The 16,086-nt window shown below is 45.3% G+C and overlaps 3 protein-coding genes across 6 annotated transcripts in view; 2 read left to right on the top strand and 1 right to left on the bottom strand.

The window, feature by feature from the left end:
• Nucleotides 1-4,184, bottom strand: part of LOC105569611 (isopentenyl-diphosphate Delta-isomerase 1) — a 7,172-nt gene extending 2,988 nt beyond the window's left edge. Inside the window, exon 1 of one of the 2 annotated variants that reach the window (XM_012026211.1) lies at nucleotides 4,110-4,184. The gene's annotated coding sequence lies outside the window, so the exon portion shown is untranslated. Of the gene's footprint in view, nucleotides 1-223; nucleotides 309-4,109 lie in introns of those variants that run through there. The other variant, XM_012026209.1, reaches the window with a different exon arrangement.
• LOC105569612 (coronin-6) lies at nucleotides 2,688-8,270 on the top strand. 2 transcript variants are annotated; one of them, XM_012026213.1, is made up of 6 exons: nucleotides 2,688-2,728; nucleotides 4,135-4,345; nucleotides 4,611-5,092; nucleotides 6,792-7,170; nucleotides 7,256-7,498; nucleotides 7,592-8,270. In XM_012026213.1, exons 2-6 carry the CDS (start codon nucleotides 4,148-4,150, stop codon nucleotides 7,778-7,780), a joined length of 1,491 nt encoding a protein of 496 aa, XP_011881603.1. In that variant the 5' UTR covers nucleotides 2,688-2,728; nucleotides 4,135-4,147; the 3' UTR covers nucleotides 7,781-8,270. The 2 variants fall into 2 exon arrangements, with proteins under 2 accessions (XP_011881603.1, XP_011881602.1); XM_012026212.1 differs by lacking the exon at nucleotides 2,688-2,728 and adding an exon at nucleotides 2,755-2,895.
• Nucleotides 8,271-9,049: 779 nt separating this feature from the next.
• On the top strand, nucleotides 9,050-15,799 carry LOC105569610 (glycerol-3-phosphate dehydrogenase, mitochondrial). Of its 2 annotated transcripts, none has more exons than XM_012026206.1 (12): nucleotides 9,050-9,525; nucleotides 11,147-11,269; nucleotides 11,441-11,597; nucleotides 11,670-11,892; nucleotides 11,973-12,136; nucleotides 12,240-12,352; nucleotides 12,431-12,624; nucleotides 12,856-13,244; nucleotides 13,394-13,644; nucleotides 13,721-14,068; nucleotides 14,164-14,262; nucleotides 14,789-15,799. In XM_012026206.1, exons 2-12 carry the CDS (start codon nucleotides 11,183-11,185, stop codon nucleotides 14,921-14,923), a joined length of 2,160 nt encoding a protein of 719 aa, XP_011881596.1. In that variant the 5' UTR covers nucleotides 9,050-9,525; nucleotides 11,147-11,182; the 3' UTR covers nucleotides 14,924-15,799. The 2 variants fall into 2 exon arrangements, with proteins under 2 accessions (XP_011881596.1, XP_011881595.1); XM_012026205.1 differs by lacking the exon at nucleotides 14,164-14,262 and adding an exon at nucleotides 14,312-14,413 and having other exon boundaries at nucleotides 9,198-9,525.
• The last annotated feature ends 287 nt before the right edge of the window (nucleotides 15,800-16,086 follow it).

Genomic DNA, 16,086 nt, shown 5'->3' with positions numbered 1-16,086 from the left:
CTTAAGTGATAAAGACAATTCAATGTCATGTTGTTAAAAATAATATTTTCTGACTCGACCCGACCCCGAGTCAGAAAAGTTTGATCAAAAGCAAGATTTGAACCACAATTTCTGCAAAAATCTTACTTTTGATCAAACTTTGCCCTGTTACAAATGGCGAATCAAAGAGCCAATCAAAAATCGACTAACGGTGTCCATACTCTCACTAGAGGTACTCTAAGCCCTACTAGATAGCAACGACACTAGTGACCAGAGGGTGAATTATAATTCACGCGGCAAATTTAAAAACAAATATAACTTGGCAAATAAAATGCGATACTGACTGACGAGCGATAAATCCGTTGTACGGAAACGCCATGGATATGTTATTTGGCGTACTCTTTCCTCGTGTGGTCTCCGTGTGGTTTACGATCTTGTCTCTACATTATTTTTCTGATTTTTCTGGATCCAATACGACCACGTCTAACCACTTGTCGTCGATTGTTCGTCAATATAAGCTGCGTTCGGCATTGCAAATCCGAGGCGTCGGAGTGCTCTTCCTCCCTTTCTATCTCGTTCTTCTCCCTCGCTCACTCGAATGCAAAAGAGCACTCCGATGCCTCGAATTTGCAATGCCGAACGCAGCTATAGACGTGGTAGAATTATTTGAGCAAGTTTAAATTTATTACCACAATGCAGAGACCCAACTATCGGGCCTCACGCGGGATGACAATCGGATGATGTAACGTCGAAGATAAAAATTTCTCTTCTAGGTTAGAAAAAGCTGCTCACTCAACGTCCCAAGCGGAACTCGATGGACAACGTCAAGATCAAAAAGACTATCTTGGTCAAGATTATCAACGGCTATATTAGCCCTACTAGATGGGTAGTGACACGTGGTGGCGATATCAGAAATTAAAAATGGCTTCAATAAGTGAGCTACCCCCACCACTGAAAATCTTCTGAGTTGCAAGACCTGTATGTAAGACCGTGGTCTGGACAGAGCTGAGAGCAGGAACACAAGCGTGACACTGTGCTCAACCGTTTCAAGAGACTGTTTTGCCACAGTATAAGTCCCAGTCTACAATAGATGATTTAAGCCCTAAGCTTTAGTCCCAGTCTACAATAGAGGATTTAAGCCCTAAGCTTTAAGAAATTGACCAATCACGGTCAAGTACGAGTAGAATACGCGATTGTGATTAGTCAATTTCTTAAGGCTTAGGGTTTAAATCTCTATTGTAGACCGGGACTTAAGAAATTGGTCAATCACGGTCAAGTATGAGTAGAATACGCATCTCTGTTGTAGACTGGGCCTAAAGCCCGCTGCGGACGATGCTATTTTTCCTGCTGGATTGCTTGTGATTTAGAAAATTACTATCGTTGCACCACTCAGCACTCAGGATTCCTAGTAGTTTAGTAAATCGCAAGCAATCCAGCAGGAAAAATAGCATCGTCTGCAGCGGGCTTAAGGGCGCACGAAACAGTCTCCTGAAACGGTATCGAGAAAAACACAGGCCGGTATTCAAAAGCCAATGGCACACAATACTACTTTTTCTACTGGATTACTTACGAGAGCCAATCAGAATGCCGAGTTTTCGATCAAATGACTTAAGGCTAAATCCTGATTGGCTCTCGTAAGCAATCCAGTAGGAAAACTAGTATCGTGTGCCGTTGGCTATAGTCGATTCTTATTTCAAAATCACGGCTCTGTGATTGGTTAAAAACACATTGGCCGCGTTCAGCAGACACAACTGTTGAGTGAGCGCTCAGTATGATTGGTTAATACTTTTAGATCCAGCCAATCATATTAAGAAATCATTGAGCGCTCACTCAACAGTTGTGCCTGCTGAACGTGACCATTGACTGTGTCCAGCAGAAGTTAGCGCTTGCTAAGCGCTTTGCGCTCATTAGATTATACTTTCAGATCTGTGCTAAAATAGAGCTATTCTTCTAGATCTATCCAATCAGCATAAAGCGCTTATTAAGCGCTAACTTCTGCTGAACACAGCCATTAAGAGTATAATACTTAAGGCCTTCACACATAAAATTCCGTAAGGACGTAAAACGTAAGCGTAAGAAAATCAACAGATTGGATTTGCTACTGTTTGCGTTATTGCCTTACGTTCTCGACTGTGGTTGGTCGACTTTCTTACGCTTACGTTTTACGTCCTTACGGAATTTTATGTGTGAAGGCCTTTAAGATAATCTTAAATATAAGAACGGACTACGAATACCGTTCAAAGATGGAAGACGCTAAAAGCGCACTTTCAGAACACACCTTTAAGCCTATCACACAATAACAGGCAATAGGAACAGGGAATAGAATTTTTGACGCGTTGGATTCGTCGAAAATTTTCTTCCAACCAATCCAACGCGTCAGAAATTCTATTCCCTGTTCCTGTTGCCTGTTGCCTGACTTGAGGCCTGTTCTTTATTACTGCACTACTGAACTAGTGCAATAAGTTAAAATGAAACAAATAGATTACCTCTCATTCCAACTCATTGCACCAGTGTGCACTAGTTCAGGAGTGCAGCAATAAAAAACAGACCCATTGTGTGATAGGCTTAAGTTGCGTGCGGAGAAGCCGACCAATCGCGCGTCTCTAACCTAAGGTCCGCCGCGTTTGTCGCTTGTCGATCGATCGATTTCTCCCGTTGGTCGCTCCGTGTAAATAGACCCGCATCCTCAGTCTAGAAAGGCGCTCACCCGCGCGAGCGTGCACGCCCGTCGTCGTCAGCGCTCGAGGAGGTTAGCGGCGCGGGGCTGGGGGGAAGATTCCACTTCCAAAAGCGTGCATCTTCTGTCACAGCGGGAGGGCCGGGAGGGAGAGAGCCGAGAGAGAGAGTCAGTCCGCGAGTTTCGCTCGTACGCGCGTGTGATATCAGTGGAGGTGCGCGGCGCAGGATTCGCCAGAGGTATCGACCCTACGTCATGTATCGATAAATTCGCGTCATCGACGAGAAAGAGAGAACGTTTTCAGCGAAAGCTGTCGTCAGCGGCAACGAGATCGCGAACGAGACGAAAACGTGTCCGGCGGCAGAGAAAGAGAGAGAGAGAAAGTGAGGGAAAAACAAACTAAAGGAGCGACGGAGGCCGGCGCCGCGCGGAGGGTGGCTGTTCGAATCGGCGGGGTGCGCGTTCCCAAATAAGGCGTTCCCGAACGCCTCGCGGGGGGAGCCCTCGGCTCCTTTCCGCGCGCCCCGCCGCCTATTCGCGGCGTGTGGCGGGAATACGAATTGCAATATCTCGCCCCTTCGCGTTCCATTGTTTTTCTCTCCGCCGTTCTTTCGTCTCTCGCGCCCGAGCCAACGGCACCTTGGAAGTGCGAGATATCGCGCCGCGATAACGCGGCGGTCGGATAACGATAACCGCAGGCCGCGCTTATCGGCTTCGCCGCCTCGTTCGCTGGTCGGCGGGTAGCGGGGGGCGTCGCGGAAGGAAAGAAACAACGGAGCGCAATCTCTTCTCGCGGAGCGGCGTAGAAATCCGATTTTTCGAATTTCCAACCCCGTGCGCGACGTCACAAGGACACGCGGCGGGTGTTCGCGCCGTTTCTCGGGAGTCTCAGGGTGCTCGCGCGCCGCGAGTAGGTCAGGACGAGAGTGACACATATGCGGAGCGCGTATTATTTCGAATCGTTCGTGAATCACGGTCTCTCTCTCTCTCTCGCTCGGGCGCGGCCGCGCTCGCGCGACCCCGTCTATTTCGGTGAATCGAAATCATTTTTCGATGCACCATGTAAGGAGCGCGGGAAGCGCTCTCTTTCTCTCTCTTTCTCTCCCCGTCCTCTCGTCCGCGATAATCTGCGGAGTCGTTCGTTACGCATGCCGCGGCCGTCGCCGTCGCGGCGAGCACGTAGATCCACACGGACGGCCGAGCATTCGAAATATATTCTTATTGCGGTCGTGTCCGTTTGTGTACGAGAGAGCAGAGAGAGAAAGAGAAAGAGTGAGAGAGGGGGGAGAGAGAAAGAGACAGAGTGGGGAATCTATTTATAAAGAGCGGGGATGTTCCACGCGACGCCCACGCCCGTGTCGCGGACGCGTGTACGACGATAATTTATTAAAATAATCGCGACAGAAGGACCGGCGCGCACGTCGGGGAGCCGCGCCGCGCCGCCTCGTCTCACCGTCCGATCCGCTTGGTGATTGCAGAGCAGGTGCAGATATGTCTTTCCGCGTGGTGCGCACCAGCAAGTTCCGCCACGTGTACGGAACTCCCCTGAAGCGCGAGCAATGCTACGACAACATCAGGGTGTCCAAGTCATCGTGGGACTCGACGTTCTGCGCCGTCAACCCCAAGTTCCTCGCCATCATCGTGGAGTCGGCGGGTGGCGGTGCCTTCATCGTCCTGCCGCACAATAAGGTTGGGCTCTCCGTGTTTTCCTTTCCTTCCCCTCGTTTTTTCGCATTTCTGCCTGCCCTAATTCCGCCGCCGAGTCTCTCCCGGTTCATTGGCCACGCGGCACTGGATTGGATGCGATGCGTGTCACGCGCGTATATATTATCACAATGGTACGGTAGTAATGGCACAGCTTGAAACCAAATGACAGTTTGCGACGTCCACTCCGAGTTTGTTGCCCCTAACTGTGAGTACTGGCGGGCTAATATCCATTGCGGAACACTTGCAGGTAGGAAGAATACCAGCGGACTATCCACTGGTAGGTGGACACAAGGGACCTGTGTTGGATATTGCGTGGTGCCCGCACAACGACAATGTCATAGCTTCCGGCTCCGAGGACTGCGTCGTCAAAGTATGGCAGATACCCGACGGGGGCATCTCCAGGACGTTGACCGACTCGATAGTCGATCTGCAGCTGCATCAGCGCAGGGTCGGTCTGGTGCTGTGGCATCCCTCCGCGTTAAATGTGCTGCTCACAGCCGGCTCGGACAATCTCGTTATCATTTGGAACGTCGGCACGGGGGAGGCCCTGATGCGCTTCGACTGCCATCCAGACGTGGTCTATTCCGCGTGCTGGAACTGGGACGGTTCCCGATTAGTCACTACGTGCAAGGATAAAAAGATTAGAATCCTGGACCCGAGGTCTGGCGAGATATTAGAGGAAGCAATAGCACACGAGGGAAGCAAGGCGACCCGTGCCATCTTTCTTAGGTATGTACTCCTTGTACCGCACATTGTTCTTCAGCGTTTTGTCGCTTCTTTTTCATCGCTACGTATTATGCACATGTATTTACACATCGTATGAAAAAAGTCAGATTGACGCAACGAGGAGAAAGGAAGAGATGAATGTATTTCGAAAGGCGAATATTTCAAGACTAAACTCCAATTCGTCGGATATTGGAACGAATATTGGCAGATGCTGTTTAAAGTTTCTCCAAAGATGTGCATTCCCCGTTGCGTCAGCCTCATTTCACAAACACGTCGCCCGAACAGATTTTGCTACATCATTCGTTTTACTATAAACGTACTTGAATATCAAATTCTGAAATATTTGATTCTCTTCCCTTTCTGATCGCGAGACATTTAATACAACTGCATCATTAACACGATAAACTATTTTTCCACGATTTCTCTAACGTCTTCACATATATAATTCAGAATGCTACATTGCCGAGACTTGAGTATCAAAATAACCAATTTTTATGGCTATGATTTTATAAGAGGAAGAGTGCATTAAACTAACGAGTGAATTTGCATGAGAGAGTGTGGATGTAAATAAATACCAAACGAAAAGGATGCGTGAATAATATTGTACAGTCTTCTTTACTTTTCTTGTGTATTAGGTACTTGAATTTGATTAAAGATTTGTTCGTAAGAGAACAAATGTAAAAACATAATCATCAAATGGTATACATCCACCTTTTTACACAAATATATTGTATATGTAATGATTCATTACAATCTATGTATTGGTAGAAATCGTTTAGAGATGATTCTTAGATATAGCCACATTGGAGCTCTTCCTTTCCACACTGTTGCCCCTCTCCCATCTTCTCTTTGTGTTACCATTTTCGACTAATAACTTGACGTGACTATAATATATTTGCGTCGACATCTACATAGCACTTCTCGTGCCTCTCTCCGCGAGTGTTTTATAAGACAAACATGTTGCTGCATACTTAAAGGTACACTTGTTTTTATCATCTTGTATTTCCGATTTGTGTAGTGCAAGATTCTGTAATTTTTTATGGAAAGACCGCCAGACTGAATTTTCGACATGACGAAGATGCCCAACTTAATATATACGAATGTCAAGACGTGTGTGCTCTGTAATTCTTCATAGATATTGCAGTAAGTATTGTGCACCAAGTTATTAATTCAAAATGTAATTGTAAATACTAGAATGTTTAAATAATTATGTAAGTTGTAATAACGAGTATCTGTTTCGGATTAGAGACACCTTTGCAAAACAATATTATCGTAATTGTCGTTTACACTTGTAGGATTCGACAAGATCTGTACTTGCACAAAAGTTTATGCAAGCAAGTGTTTGATACGTTTTGTGTATTGTAATTGTGATATATTTTTATAATACAATATGTGTCTTAATTGTTTGTGGTAAGGCAACGTTCGTGAAAGATATTAGCTCTATGTAACAAGGTGGATGTAGTAAAAAAGTTTTGATGATTAATTTCTGTGTGTAAAAACATGATAGTAAGATATTACGAAAGTGATGCAATGTAAATATATATTTTTACCACAATATGTGTATATATTGTATATATCTATATATGTATATGTATGTAAAAAGATTAACATGCTAGATAACAAAAGGCTACTGCCACTAGATATTGGTGAAATGTTGATGATTGTGCCCATTTGATCGAAGTAACTTGTATTATATTTTCAGGGGTGGCCTGATCTTCACGACGGGTTTTAGTAAGATGTCGGAGAGGCAATACTCATTACGAGCCCCCGACATGCTGGGCGAGCCCATAGTTATGGTAGAATTAGATACGAGCAACGGAGTTATGTTCCCTCTGTATGATCCAGATACAAATTTAGTATACTTGTGCGGCAAGGGCGATTCTGTGATCCGATACTTTGAAATTACGCCCGAGCCGCCGTTCGTTCATTACATTAATACCTTTCAAACTCCCGATCCTCAACGAGGTATAGGAATGATGCCAAAACGGGGCTGTGACGTTAATAGCTGTGAAATAACCAGATTCTATCGATTAAATAATTCGGGCTTTTGCCAAGTAGTATCAATGACAGTGCCGAGGAAGGTAAGAGGGTTGTCACTTGAGTTTTTAAGTAGAAATCGACAAATGGGAGAAATGTACCTAACGATCGCTACGTACAACCTTTCAGTCTGAGCTCTTCCAAGAGGACTTGTATCCCGATACTCCCGGTGACACTGCCGCGATCTCGGCGGAAGAGTGGCAGGCTGGTACGGATGCGGAACCTGTGCTGATATCCCTTAGGGACGGTTATCAGCCATCCGTCTCTAAGAACGAGCTTAAAGTACAAAAGAAATCCAATATATTGAGCAAAGGCGCCAAAGTTGCGTCCAACACCGCGCAAAACGCCACGGAGGTTTCGCCAGGAGTTTACGTATGTGTCGAGGATTCAGTTTTCTCCTCTCGACCGGGTCGCGAGTGTGAAAACTATACTAAACTCTCTTTCTCTCTCTCTCCACGATTGCAGGAGGAATTGTTGAAGGAATGCAGAGAAGAGATAAGAAAATTAAAGGCAGTGCTCGTGAAGCACGAAGGTAGGATACGAGTGCTGGAGTCGGCGGTCGCTCTTCAAATGAAGGAAGAGGAGAGGAAGGAGAGGAAAGAGAAGTCGGCTTCTCCCGACGGCAAGGAAACGCTCGCTTCCGACGAAGTCTAGAAACTTCGAACTTGGTTGCCGACGACGAAGCCTCCGACGTGACGTTGTTGTACTTCTAACGAAAATATTTTTCACTAGGATGACTAATATATCGTTTAATATGAATGATCGTATATTTTGATAACAACTTGTGTAAATAGTAGATTTTAGCGACGCCATGTGCCCCTGACTCTCTGCAATGATCTTTGCTATTTATTGTACATCCATTCATCGTACATTCTCTGCATTTGTATTATGTTTACATGTTTTACTATTATACATATATATATACCATTATATATATATATATATATATATATTTTACAGGCGTTATAGCCATACATGACAATGTATGTCCCTAGAGTTAAGTTTTCGATCGATATAACACATCCAGCGTACAAGATCTTTACGTATATGAACCTTTGTACGAATGATGAGTCGTAACATACGCGAGTGCCTAACTTGTACAGATATTTGCTGTTAAATAACAAAGAGTATTATTTTGTTTCAACGTGTGACTTGTACTTGTGCGACTTACGAGTCCAATTAGCTTCACCGGCTCTAGTTAACTTAAACGGTGATTTATTCAACCGGCTGAAATTACTTCGAGCAAGATGCTCAACTGTACAAATTTTTCTTTATATACAGAAATTTATCCTATCTGTCAAGTAATAGAGATATTATCGGCGCGCAGTTCACAAAAGTCGAAAATATACGCGTAGATAGCATCTTTATACTGTTATTGCGACAAATATTATCGTATGCCTCGGTGGTCGAATTGGTGTGACGCCTGCCTAGAGTGTAGGGAAGTCCAGGTTCAAGCCCTGGCTGAGGTAATATTTTTCCCAATAAATTTTCTGTATTATTAAAAGATGCCAGGTATGGTCAAGAAAATACTGATACGATATTAATAGAGATATTGGCGTATTAATCACCTCAATTAAGTTAACCAGGGTCTGGACGGAGTCATCTTCAATCTTGTAAGATGGGCTGCGGTGAAGCTGTCGCTTCAAATGTTTCAAAGTATTCTTTCTTTCAGAAAAGATAGGAGAAGAGACGCTTGGAAGCATTTGTAGTAGCGACTTGACCATAGAAGATTGTTACGCCCGTATCAGACTGCGGATTGAGATTAGATTAAAATTTGACCAATTAGAGTAAGGTCAGTATTCATAGTCGGATCTTGTATTCAAGACTGTCTCAGGATCATCTTTAGATACTCCGTAGGCAACGAAATGTTTCGTACAGCATCTTTAGATAAATTCAAGACTGTCTTGAATATAAGATCCGACTATAAATACCGGCCTGAAAGTCACTGAACTTTAGATTAATAAACTTTGGTCAAATTTCAATCTAATCTCAATCTCAATCCGCAGTTTGATACGCTTCAGGCCTAATAAGTTGATAACGCGTGCAAATTAGAATCTTAAGTCGAAGTAATTAAGAAACAATTGGTTGTAATCGTTCTCGGAGTCTCAAAATTAATCTGCGCGACTCGAGTCGCCGTGATCGTAGATCGCTAACGCAGAGACTGGCGAGAAGATCTGCGGTCGATACATTGTTTACCGATCGGCGTCGGAAGCGTGACGAACGCGATCGCACTGTATTCCGAATCACCGTCGCCGCTCAGTCGACATCGGCCATCAGCCGCGAGTGTTCGTTTCTGGGCGTCTAGCGGCTGCCAGGAGGATAATGCGCCGGGCGAGGTCCTAGTGTCGATCGGCTACCTCGATTCGGCGTGAACGAGAGTCGCGTTCCTTTAGCTCGCGGTGAGTATTGTCGGCACCGTGGAGAACCGCCTTCCGACTTGAGCTCCGGTTCCCCGCGGAGTCGTTCCGCGACCTCTGGCCAGCGGCGTGACTCGACGAGCGAGTACTCGTTTCCTCGAGACGGTTGACTCGCGTGTCGCTCGACGGAGAAGACCTGGAGACGACGTCGCCGAGGGCCTCGGCGAGTTCGGGGACGACGGTGATTGAGCAACGCGTGTAATAAATAATGCGTTACGCGTAATGAGGCGCGTACAGTGATGACACTACGGTGTGCACTTGGCACGGGCGAGCCTCGCGGGCGCTATTTTAGCCGCAACCTTGCGACACCGCGCCCGGCATTGTGTTCCCGCATCTCGAGGCGAGAGCTAGTCTCCCCCTCCCAGCCGAGCTGGACGCCGGCGAGCTCGGTTGCCATCGATCTTCCGAGTTCCCGTAGCAAGAGGCTTTTTATGTAAAATCACTGGGTGCTCTCCAGCAAAAGACAGTGTAACACAGAATCGTTTCAGCCTTGTCTGGCGGTGGCAAGTAACAAAGATGAAACGATTCATTGTGTTACACAATAGGCTTGTTTTCCGTTGCTACACTGATGAACTAGTGCAATAAGTTAGAGTAAGTGCAGCAGTAGAAAACAATGTCCATGTGTACGTTGCTGGAGCACCTGCTATCTCGTGTCATGAATCATACCGATATTTTTCTCTTCCGTTCTTTTTGTTTTTCTCTTCAAGACGTGATTCACACCTCGACGGGGAGATTTGAAGATCGAGATAGCGTCCCGCCAGACGGTGACCAGCCGTCGATAGCCGGATTCTCTGTTGCACGAGCCGATTACATGACCGCGCGTTTGTCGGTCGCGCCCGCGTGGGTGTAATCGCCGAACTGTCACTTGCGTAATCCCACGTGTTTCGGCTCCTCTTATCAAGGTCGTCGAGCGGTTCACCAGTCTCGCCGCGCTGGCGACAATAATTATAATAACGTGCCTCGGCCTTGCGTGTCGCGAGAGACACTTCACGACCCGATGCACAATCTTTAAATTATTTTTAGACCGCGCGCACAGCGCATTCAAGTGCAAAGTATCTCAGGTCTCTCTCTCTCTCCTAGGATACACTTTCAGTCCATTGTTTCGCCGTACTTTTCACCGTCAGCCGTTTCACACCTATGCTTTAGAGTTGTTGTCTATTATTATCATCCTCTTGCAAAGATCGATCCGAACACACGAGTGTCGGAAGAATCAAACAAGATGAAACTATTCCCTCGTTAACGAGGGGTGAACCGCTCAGGGCATTGCGGTGTACAGATTTGCGGCATTACTGGGCAGTTTTTTGGACATTAGACCTCGCTGGGGCATTATAAAGATAAAATAAGATAAAGTAATGCCCGCCGAGCATTAGTAGGCATTGATGTGCATGATCTTCGTCAGCGGTTTACCCCTCGCTCGTTAACTTCTTACGTTTTGGCACAAGGACTTGCTCCGACAAATATCTAACGTAACAAGCATTTGACAACAGCGTTCAGCTCGTTTATCTGGGAAATTGTCAGTTCACTCGAATCTTTAGCCCCCCAAGTTTTGGTCTGTTATTTTTGGTACTTTTTAAAACCTGCACACCTCGTCTCTTGATTTCAGGTTTTCTCGAGAAAATCGAGGGGCTGCTGATAGACGATGGCGTCGCTCAGGTTGTTGGTGGCTGGAGCGAGCGCCATAGGCGCCGGTACTCTTACTTCGTACTTCCTCTTGTCAGATAACACGGTCAGTATGCAACGTGACAGCCGTAACGTCTAAGAGATCCTTGGAGAGTCCCGCATGAACGGTCCACTTACTATTGTTTTATGTTACGTAATGCGGCGTGTCTCGATTAGATTCGATTTGATGCGATTAGTCGCATATGCATGTATCTATATACTCGTGTCTCAATTGCAGGTACACGCCGAGGTCAAGGGGAAACCAAGGCCGCCTCGGAGAACCCTGCCGACACGGGAGGATCAATTGAAGACCCTGAAGTCGCAGGATTACGACGTGCTGATAATCGGCGGTGGTGCGACAGGGGCGGGATGCGCTTTGGACGCCTGCACACGAGGTACCATTGCCTTTCTCGCTTGCTCGAGCAGAGTCTAAGAACCCTCGTCTACCGCTTGTTCGTTTCCCGAAGGCCTAAAGACCGCGCTGGTCGAAGCCGACGACTTTGCGTCCGGCACGTCGTCCCGGAGCACCAAGTTGATCCACGGTGGCGTGCGATACCTGCAGAAAGCGATCATGCAGCTGGACGTGGAGCAATACAGAATGGTGAAGGAGGCGCTCCACGAACGCGCGTCGATGCTGGAAAGCGCGCCGCATCTGGCGCATCCGTTGCCCATCATGCTGCCGGTTTACACGTACGTTTGCGCGCTAGCGAAACGTCGGCTCTCGATACTGCACGTGCTCTTTCACGTACACGTCTTATTACTTTCGTTAGATGGTGGCAGATCCCCTATTACTGGTTCGGCATTAAGATGTACGATCTGGTAGCGGGTAGCAAAACGGTCAAGTCGTCGTATTACTTGAGTAAATCGAACGCTCTGGAACTTTTCCCGATGCTGAAGGGCGACAAACTAACGGGAGCTATTGTCTATTATGACGGTAGTCACCTTGCTAACTTTCTTTTCCTTTCTCTTACGATTCTTGCATAGCCAAGCTACTTTACGTAATATTTTGATTTAACACGCCATTTGGCATCGTACAGGCCAGCAAGATGATGCTAGGATGAATCTGGCGGTTGCTCTAACAGCTTCGAGACACGGGGCAACGGTCGTAAATCACGTTAAAGTAGTCAATTTATTAAAAGGTCTCGACAGGGTAGGTGCCAGATATTCGTAGATATTCGAAGATAATATATGATTACACTTAGTAAAAGTATCTTTCCTTGCCGAGAAGGACGGGAAGCGAGTCCTTGTGGGAGCTCATCTTAAAGACGAACTCACGGGAGAGGAGTGGGACGTAAAGGCCAAGGCGATAATTAATGCGACCGGCCCCTTCACCGATCATATCAGGAAGATGGACGACCAAAGTGTCCCGTCTATCTGCTGCCCGTCTTCCGGCGTTCACATAGTGCTGCCAGGATATTACAGGTAAAAAGAACAACGAATCGCCAATGTTAAATAACACATTATTTAATTCAAAAATGCAAAGCTTATAGTTATAGACGTTTCGAGCCTAATTCGTCGTAAATAAATTATCGAAATCTTGCCAGTCCGGTCGACTATTGGCTTTGCATTTTTGTTTAATTTTACAGCTGGCGACCAGAACATTCAAGTTTATTATTTAATTTGTTATACCGATGCTTGTTGCGATAATTTTAGTCCCGACCAAATGGGTCTACTCGATCCAGCGACGAGTGACGGCCGGGTGATCTTCTTTTTGCCGTGGCAGAAGCAGACGATCGCAGGAACGACCGATTTGCCCTGCGAGGTGACGCACAATCCTCGGCCCACGGAGGACGAGATCATGTTCATTCTGCAGGAAGTGAAAAACTACCTGAACCCGGACGTTGAGGTGCGCCGCGGAGACGTCCTCTCCGCCTGGAGTGGCATTAGGCCGCTCGTTTCCGATCCGAATAAACCGAATACGCAGTCGCTCGCTAGGAATCATATCGTGCACGTTAGTCCTACGAATCTCGTCACGATAGCGGGCGGCAAGTGGACGACTTACCGAGCGATGGCTCAAGAAACTATTGACGCGGCCATAGAAGGTATATATACCTCGGGAGAATTAATCGAGCGATCATTAAAAATCTGCTCAAGTATGCGTCTCGTTTTTTCCGCTCTATATATTCTTGCGCTCGTGTTATTTTTATAACGCAAAGTGTTGTCAGAGAGACTCATTGATGTACGTTTCAAGCTTGCGAATTGCAACCAGAAAGATCTTGCCAGACCGACGGCTTTCTTCTGGAAGGAGCTCAGGGCTGGAGCCCTACGATGTACATTAGATTGGTACAGGATTTCGGCCTGGAATGCGAGGTCGCGCAACATTTGTCCAAGAGCTACGGAGATCGTGCGTTTGCGGTCGCTAAGATGGCCTCGCTTACGGGAAAACGATGGCCTATCATCGGAAAGAAGATTCATCCGGAATTTCCGTACATCGACGCTGAGGTAACCGTCTCTCTGAATTGCATAAATTTCGATCAACGTAACTTCTTCTAACGTGAACTCTAAATATATGTTTCAGATACGTTACGGTGTGCGGGAGTACGCTAGAACTGCGATCGATATGATCGCGCGTCGATTGCGACTCGCTTTTCTCAACGTCCAAGCGGCGCAGGAGGCATTGCCGGGCATCATAGACATCATGGCCGAGGAGTTACATTGGTCGGCGGATGAGAAAAAGAAGCAATATCGCGAGGCCAGCGAGTTTCTCGCTCAAGAGATGGGTCAGATGGTGAACCGCGCTTCCCGCGACAAGATCCCCATCAATCTCACCAAGGAGGAGATCCAACTCTACATCAAGCGCTTCCGCATTATAGACAAGGACAAAAAAGGATACGTGTCTATCAATGACATTAGGCGAGGGCTAAAGGTTCGCACATGTATTTCGATATCTCTTCGTGGCATTTTTTTATCGTTTCTACCTGCTCTTTCTTTGATCGTTGTCTACTAATCGCCGATACGCAGGTGTTAGGTATAAAAATGAGCCAGGACGAGATGCACAGCTTGTTGAGTGAAATTGATGTCACTTACCATGGCCAAATGGAATTGCAAGACTACTTGCAGGTAAATTTATCAAACGTATACTTTTAACGCACATTCTTTCTCTTCGCAGCTCTTTGGAGATAAGGAAGTACCGGGTGAAGAACTTCACGAAATTCTGCGCGAAATCGACACCAATATGAACGGTCAAGTCGAATTGGATGAATACCTTCAGGTCTGTGACATTGCGCATTGTGCACACAGTCACAGTCGGATTTCTGTTCTGACACTTTTTTAACTTTCGTTGTCCTTTGCGCAGTGAGACGGTGCAATGGATTTTTTTAGAGTTAGATTTTGTCTGCTTTTTAACTTTACGTACGACTAATCTCTGTGATAATAACTTTTAAACTGATAGAGAGAACCTAGCAATTTGCTGTACAAAGTTTGCATTGTTTTCTTCGTTTGCATTTATACCGTATGCGTTATTATTATGCAACCGCTTACTTTATATCGTGTTTTTATTCTTTTAACATGTATCTATTTGCATAAACCACTTTTTCTCTCGCTACGTAAACTTGTATGTGTAAACATATATCATTTTTATATACAGATGATGTCAGCTATAAAGTCTGGTCATGTGGCATATTCACGTTTCGCGCGAATGGCTGAAATGGAAGAGGCGCAACACGAGAAGGAGACACTCAAGAAACAAATAAGCGTCGAGAGATCAGGTGGAGGATTATAAAAAATTTTATCCCTGCGGAATATTTTAATCTTTTATTTAAGTTGACAAGTTTTCTTTTCGTGTTTATTAAAGATTACGAGTTTATTCACAGATGTATCATCGAAACGAGAGAATCAAATCCTGCGAAATAAAACTCTGTTGCGTACAATATCGCAAAGAACTATATCGGTCCATAAATGTTTCATACCTTGTGTTAAATCTTATTTAACACCGGTATATATATATGTATAACGGTATTTTCATATTCGCTTGACTTTGGTAAACGAACATTTGTATCGGTTACGATCGGTCAAAGATCGTTTCGCTGTCTTCCGCCGCTCGTCTTCATTTCTCAGTTAGATCTCGAGCAAGTAACACATAGTGTAAGAATCCGCAACTAAATATATAGATCATTAGAGTATTAGCAGAACATCGTTTCTAAATACTTTCTACATACATCCTGAATTTCTGCGTGAGCATCTTGTGACTCGCAACACGAGTTCTTTTTTTACGCACGTTCATCGTGCAGATTTTTATCGACATGTAACCAACGTCAAGGAGATTTTCATTTTCTCGCAGGATTTCTCTCTTCGTTTCACGTGCGTGTATTGTATGCAACATCTTTATTGTGTACAAAATGCAGCGCATCCGCATTCTTCCTATTTGTATATACAGCCAATGCTGATGTACCATAGCTGTAATTGTATTCTATTCCCAATGGGAATAGAATACAAAACTTGAAATTTTACTATCCTAAATTGTCACATTTATAGTATTTATAGCATTACAATTGTACATTATGTATTACTTAACTCGGAGCAATTGCCCTTCTCGTCCGCACTAAACGTTTATCTTCCGCAAAAGAATTGTGAATATAGCGTTACTCTGTAAGGTGTATTTCGAGTACGTCATTTCAAAGAAGCTCTCTGTCAACTATAGTGTACAAGAATACACTACTGTCTTTGTATCATTACTAACGTACGTTAAGATTGTACAAACTACGGATATATCATGAGAAATCATCTAATCTAACTTCGACTACGTCATTTTAAAGAAATTCTCTGTCAACTATAGTGTATAGAAATACACTACTGTCTTTGTATCATCACTAACGTACGCTAAGATTGTACAAACTACGGGTATATCGTGAGAAATCACCCAATTTATCGCTGTAATATGACATA

Source organism: Vollenhovia emeryi, unplaced genomic scaffold (assembly GCF_000949405.1).
Source record: "Vollenhovia emeryi isolate VEMERY1.0 unplaced genomic scaffold, V.emery_V1.0 DF939123.1, whole genome shotgun sequence".
In the NCBI taxonomy this organism is placed as follows: domain Eukaryota; kingdom Metazoa; phylum Arthropoda; class Insecta; order Hymenoptera; family Formicidae; genus Vollenhovia; species Vollenhovia emeryi.
This window is presented reverse-complemented; position numbering and strand designations above follow the sequence as displayed.